The sequence below is a fragment of the Fonticula alba genome, assembly GCF_000388065.1.
Source record: "Fonticula alba strain ATCC 38817 unplaced genomic scaffold supercont2.1, whole genome shotgun sequence".
Taxonomy (NCBI): Eukaryota; order Rotosphaerida; family Fonticulaceae; genus Fonticula; species Fonticula alba.
In genome coordinates, this window is record NW_009242971.1 from 3735769 (window position 1) to 3740921 (window position 5153).

The following is a 5153-nucleotide window of genomic DNA, read 5'->3' on the forward strand; positions in this document are numbered from 1 at the left end:
CGCCCCCGCCCCTCCTCCCTCCCGCTGGCCGTCCGCCTGACATGACCATCATCCGGCCTCCTCGATAGCGACTCTGCTTCAGCGCCGGACAGCCATTCGCGTGGCCTCTGTCCTGAAGGACATCATCAAGCCCTATCTCCTTCGTCGACTGAAGGCCGATGTCGACCTGGTCCTGCCGAAGCGCACCGAGCAGGTCCTCTTCTGCCGGCTGGCCGACGCCCAGAGGGCCGCATACCATCGGTTCTTGCGCGGGCGCCTGCTCGAGCGCATCCTCGATGGCTCGGTCAATTGCCTGGTCGGTGTCAGCCTGCTGCGCAAGATCTGCAACCATCCTCTGCTGGAAACCGAATCCGAGGACCGGGTGTGTATCGGCACCGGCGGCGGGAGGCAAATGGGCTCGCCCCTCTTCCCTGCCTGCCTTGCCTCGCCTCCTTTCGCCCCTGCTTGGTAGTAGTTGCATTGCACTTTGGTGGGCCGCCTGCTGACTTCCTCCCCTGTGGCTTGCTGCCCTTCCGCCCGGTGGCGTGCGCGCTTGTCAGCTTGATCCCCGGCGAGCTGACCCGCAGGACAGCGGCAAGCTGGCCGTGACGATGGCCCTGCTGCAGGCGTGGTCCGGGCGTGGCTCCCTCTCCCCGGGGTCACCCCCTGCGGTGGATTCGGGCCCCGCCGCGGGCCCGGCCCCGCCGCGGACCCTCCACCGGGCCCTTGTGTTTGCGCAGACGCGTCAGATGCTGGACATCATCGAGGCGGCCGTGGCCCTTGGCGGGCAGCCACTTTCCGCGGACGAGGTGGCTGCCGGGGGCCTGCGGCCGGACACCCCCCGCCGGGGCTTCCGGTACATCCGCATGGATGGCACAACCCCGGTGGCCCAGCGCGACGCCCTGGTGACGGCCTTCAACAATGAGACCCTCCTGGCACGGAGTGTCAGCAACAGCGGGGTCAATCCCTTTGCCGAGTCGGTCCTGGCCCGGGCCGAGCAGGCGCCCGAGGCGGCTGGCCCGGGCGCCGACATGATCGGCCCCCCGGAGCCGGCCTTCCTCTTCCTCCTCACAACGCATGTGGGTGGCCTGGGGTTGAACTTGACCGGTGCCGACCGGGTGCTCATCTACGATCCGGACTGGGTATGTCCTGTGTCGGGCTCCTCTCCCTGGGTGGGTGCCTGTGTGACTGGACCATTTCACTGACCCCCGTCTCCTCGCTCCGGGCATCTCGCCCTCCCCCTCGGGTGCTCCCTCTGTTGGTTTGTTTGTTCGTTTGTTTTCCTTTCCTCGTCACCCTCGCACGGGCGCACACTTGCCCGCCGCTTTCGCTAGAACCCGGCCACGGACTTGCAGGCGCGCGAGCGAGCTTGGCGCCTGGGGCAGCGGCGCGATGTCACGGTCATCCGTCTTCTGACGGCCGGCACCATCGAGGAGAAGATCTACCAGCGCCAGGTATTCAAGCAGCTCATTTCCAATCGCGTGCTCAAGGATCCCAACTCCACGAACGATCGGGCCGCCTCGATGGCCGGCATGCTGCTCGGCTCGCGCGATATGCATGACCTCTTCACGCTCGAGGAGGATCCCCTTCCGCCCGGGGGCCCGGCTGGCGGGGGCTCCCGGTCCGATGTCCCGACCAAGACCGAGAGCCAAGTGGACGGGGTACTGCGCCTGGATGAGCGCCAGTATGAGGAAGCCCAGCCCACTGCCCAAAGTGAGGATAACATGATCCTGCAAGGTGCGCGAGTCACAAATGCCCGGGGCTTGGGTGGAGGCTCGCAGCGCGGCACGACGCGGCGCCGGCAGGCGAGCTCCTGATGGGGCTCTGTCGCTTGGATCGTGTCTTCCTTTTTTCCTTTCTCCTCTTTGGCGCTCACAGCCTCCCATATATGCCCACGACTGTCCGGCTGGCCCTTTGCCACACCCAAGAGCTCCTCAACAGCAAGGACATCCACGCCTCGGAGTCCCACGATTATCTGATCGGCGAGTCGTCCGGCTCCAATGGCGATTTGACGACGGTCTCTTTTACTCGCTTCCACCAAGACGAAGGTGCGTACTGGCAACTGGTCCCCCTCAGTCGGTGCTGAGCCTTCTCCTTGCCTTCGCCCTCCCCCCCCCCCTGACGGTCATGGCTACCGACAATGTTCGGGATTTCTTGGACCCGTGCTCCTTTGATGTGTCCTGGCTCTCTCCCTCTCTCTCACACACACACACACACGCGCGCGCGCGCGCACACGCACACGCGCACGCAAAAACCCAACCACCCGCCAGCCCAACGCATTGCCGAGCAGGCATCGCGTGCTCTGCAGGAGTCTGGTGAGCGCATCCGCCAGGCGTACCGGACCTCCTTCAATCAGACCGAGGACGAGTCCCCCAGTTCGGTGGGCATGCCCACATGGACCGGGCGCTTTGGTGAGGCCGGGCAGCCGGACGAGCCGAAGGACACCGGGCCGGTGGTGTGGCTGCGTGGCGGGTCGGCTGGGCCGAGTGCCGCCCCGGGGCGCCGGAATGCCCTGCCCCCCCAGGCCGCTGAGCCGCCCCGGCAATCGGCCTTTGATCGGCTGCGCCTCGAGCGGCAGGCCCAACATGCTCAGCGCCAGCAGCAGCAGCAGCAGCGTGCTGGGAGCACCGGCCCCGGCGCGGGAACGGCTTTCCAGCGGGAATTCGGCACCGGGGCCGGTACCGGTGTGGACCGCACGGCGTCGACATTTGCCCGGCCGGATGCCACGCGTGGGACATTCGCCGGGTCGGCTCTGGCATCCAGCACTCGCGGCCGCACGGCGCTGGCGGGGGCTGGCATCGGGCCGCAGGCGCATCACCTGGCGCGGCCGGGCTCCGGCAGTCGTGGTCTTTCGGAGGATGACCGGGGCCGTGGCTGGGCCGTTGGCTCGCTGGTATCCGGCGCCGGGCCCGATGATGACCCATACCGGCATCCTCCGCACCAGGGGGAGGGGCTTGCGTCGGATGAGGAGGGTGCCCCGGGCCCGGGGGCCTCCTCGTCGAGCCTTCTGTCGGCCTTCCGCCGGCGACGCGATGACGCCATGTCCAGCACGTCGGTCCTGCGCACGGTTCGCGTGCGCTCAGCTGCCCAGCCGACCCCTTCGCCGGGCGAGCCTGCCCTGGCCGAGGGCGCTCTGCCGGAAATCCTAGATCACTTCCGGCGGCAGCCCATCTTGAGCTTCGAAGATTTGAATGCCGCCGCTGCGGCCAGCGGCGCGATCGAGGGGGGAGGCCAACTCCCGAGCCTGCTGGCCCGGTCACCCGAGCACCGGCTCGCCGTGCAGCGTCTCTTCGAATCGGTGTCCGAACCGGTGGCCGGGGCCGGGGTCGGCGAGCATGACCCACGAGTGCCGCGCATGCTGAATCGCGAATTTCTCCCCTGAACACATCACCAATAGACACACACACACACACACGTGGACGTTGTCCAGGCACAAAGGGGGGAAGGAAAAAAGGGGGCATGAAAGGTGTGCTTGGCGTGCCGATGCGCAGTGGGCACATGTGTGTGTATTCATCATCGGCCGACCTGGCCAATATCAGCGCAAGCCGCCGGCCAAGGGGGGAATGGCGAGGGACGGGGCAAAGGGGAAAAAAAGAAGGACAATGCGGCAGAATGGCCGAGCAAGTGCCGCAGAGGCGGCACAGGCACTGGGTGGGGCGCATCCGGGGGCGCCTCTACACTATCCCAGCCAGGCCGGAGGTGGCCGAGTGAACGGAGCATTCGGCCTCGGTCGACTCGGGGGCAATGCTGTCGGCCGAAAGCTCGCGGAAGGTCTCGATCTTCCCCTCGAGGTAGGCGGCGCACTCGGCCACGGCGGCCGGCACGCGGCCCTCGATGGAGACACGCGTGCGGAAGGGAGCCGGACTGGTGGGCGTGGCCGGTGGCGGAAGGCCCACATACGGGTAGGAGCCGATCTTCACGCCGTAGGGCTTGAACTTCATCTGGGCGTCCAGCAGGGGGCTGCTCAGGTCAACTGTTTTGAAGGCCGGACAAAAGGAAGCGGGGAGGGGAAGGGACAGTGTCAATGGCTGGCGGAAGGGGGAGGGGGGGGGGGGGGCGTTGCTCGGGCAAATCGATCGGGTGGACGCACGCTCGCGAAGATAGGTATACAGCGTGACACGAGCAATCTCGCTCTTGGGACCGAGCAGATCGCGGGTCACCAGCGAGCTGGCCATCTTCTCAAAGAGGAAGGGGATCCCAGGCAGCACATGGACCTTGCCCATCTTGACCACCGGCACCCAGAGGCCGGGGATGGAGATGATCTCGGACTATATGCGCAGCGAGATGGGGTTAGTCCTTGCAGAGGGGGCCGAGCACCGTGCCAGGGAAGCAGAGGGGGAGGGAAGGGCAGAGAAAGGAAGCGATCATCTGGGAAGGGGAGGGGGGGGAAGAGGGTCAACACAGGGCATCGGGCCACGAAACGCACCCCCTGGGGGAAGAGGCCCATGCGGAAGGTCATATCCGAGAGGTTGTACTCGATGTCGTAATAGTCCGAGAGCTTGCGGCATGTGGGCTCATGATACTCGAGCGGCACGTTGAAGGCTGCACGGGGAGCCAACGGCAGACCGGCGGACGAAGGGCGAGAGGGACAAACGGAGGGAGCGCGAGCAAGTGAAGGGGGGAGGCACACGCCCGCATGGAGACCAAAGGGGAAGGGGCAGACAGGGGCCTTGCCGGGTCAGAGGCAGGTGCGAAAAGCAGGGGGAAAAGAAAAAAGACGGCTGCCACAGGGGGACGCGCACCAGCCGCCACGCCGTCATATGTGATATCGTCATGAGTGGAACCGATGCCGCCGGAGGTGAGAATGGAGGTGTACCGGGGGAGCCGGGCACCCGAGGGGAGAACCATCTCCTCGGCCGACAGGCGCCGGAGGGTGGCCACGATGTCGGGCAGGTCGTCGGAGATGGTCTCAACACGGCCGAGCTCGATGCCATGCTACGAGAACCGGGCAAGGAGCCAGGGAGGGAGGTGGAAAGACAGGTGAGCGACGGCATGACGGGCTCTTGGCATTGCATGGAGGGCGCATTGGCGGCGTACCTCGAAGAGCATGCGCGCCAGGAAGACGGTGTTCGCGTCGCGGACTTGCCCATTGAGGATCTCGTCGCCGATGATGACCAGCGCCACGCGGTGGTGCTCGCCCGGCAGGGAAAGGGCCTCCGTCGAGGCGGGGGGGG

At 66.6% G+C, this 5153-nt stretch overlaps 2 protein-coding genes across 2 annotated transcripts in view; one reads left to right on the forward strand and one right to left on the reverse strand.

The window, feature by feature from the left end:
- Positions 1-3393, forward strand: part of H696_00801 (hypothetical protein) — a gene marked incomplete at its 5' end in the record, with an annotated part of 7679 nt that extends 4286 nt beyond the window's left edge. The window contains 5 exons of the mRNA XM_009494686.1: positions 69-361; positions 540-1121; positions 1314-1716; positions 1908-2027; positions 2250-3393. Coding sequence (XP_009492961.1) covers positions 69-361; positions 540-1121; positions 1314-1716; positions 1908-2027; positions 2250-3361 — 2510 coding nt within the window. The 3' untranslated portion in view covers positions 3362-3393. The remainder of the gene's footprint in view (positions 1-68; positions 362-539; positions 1122-1313; positions 1717-1907; positions 2028-2249) is intronic.
- Positions 3394-3653: 260 nt separating this feature from the next.
- H696_00802 (hypothetical protein) lies at positions 3654-5028 on the reverse strand (the record flags this gene model as incomplete). Its single annotated transcript, XM_009494687.1, has 5 exons — positions 3654-3952; positions 4070-4247; positions 4406-4521; positions 4722-4914; positions 5017-5028. 5 exons carry the CDS (start codon positions 5026-5028, stop codon positions 3654-3656), a joined length of 798 nt encoding a protein of 265 aa, XP_009492962.1.
- Positions 5029-5153: the final 125 nt, after the last annotated feature.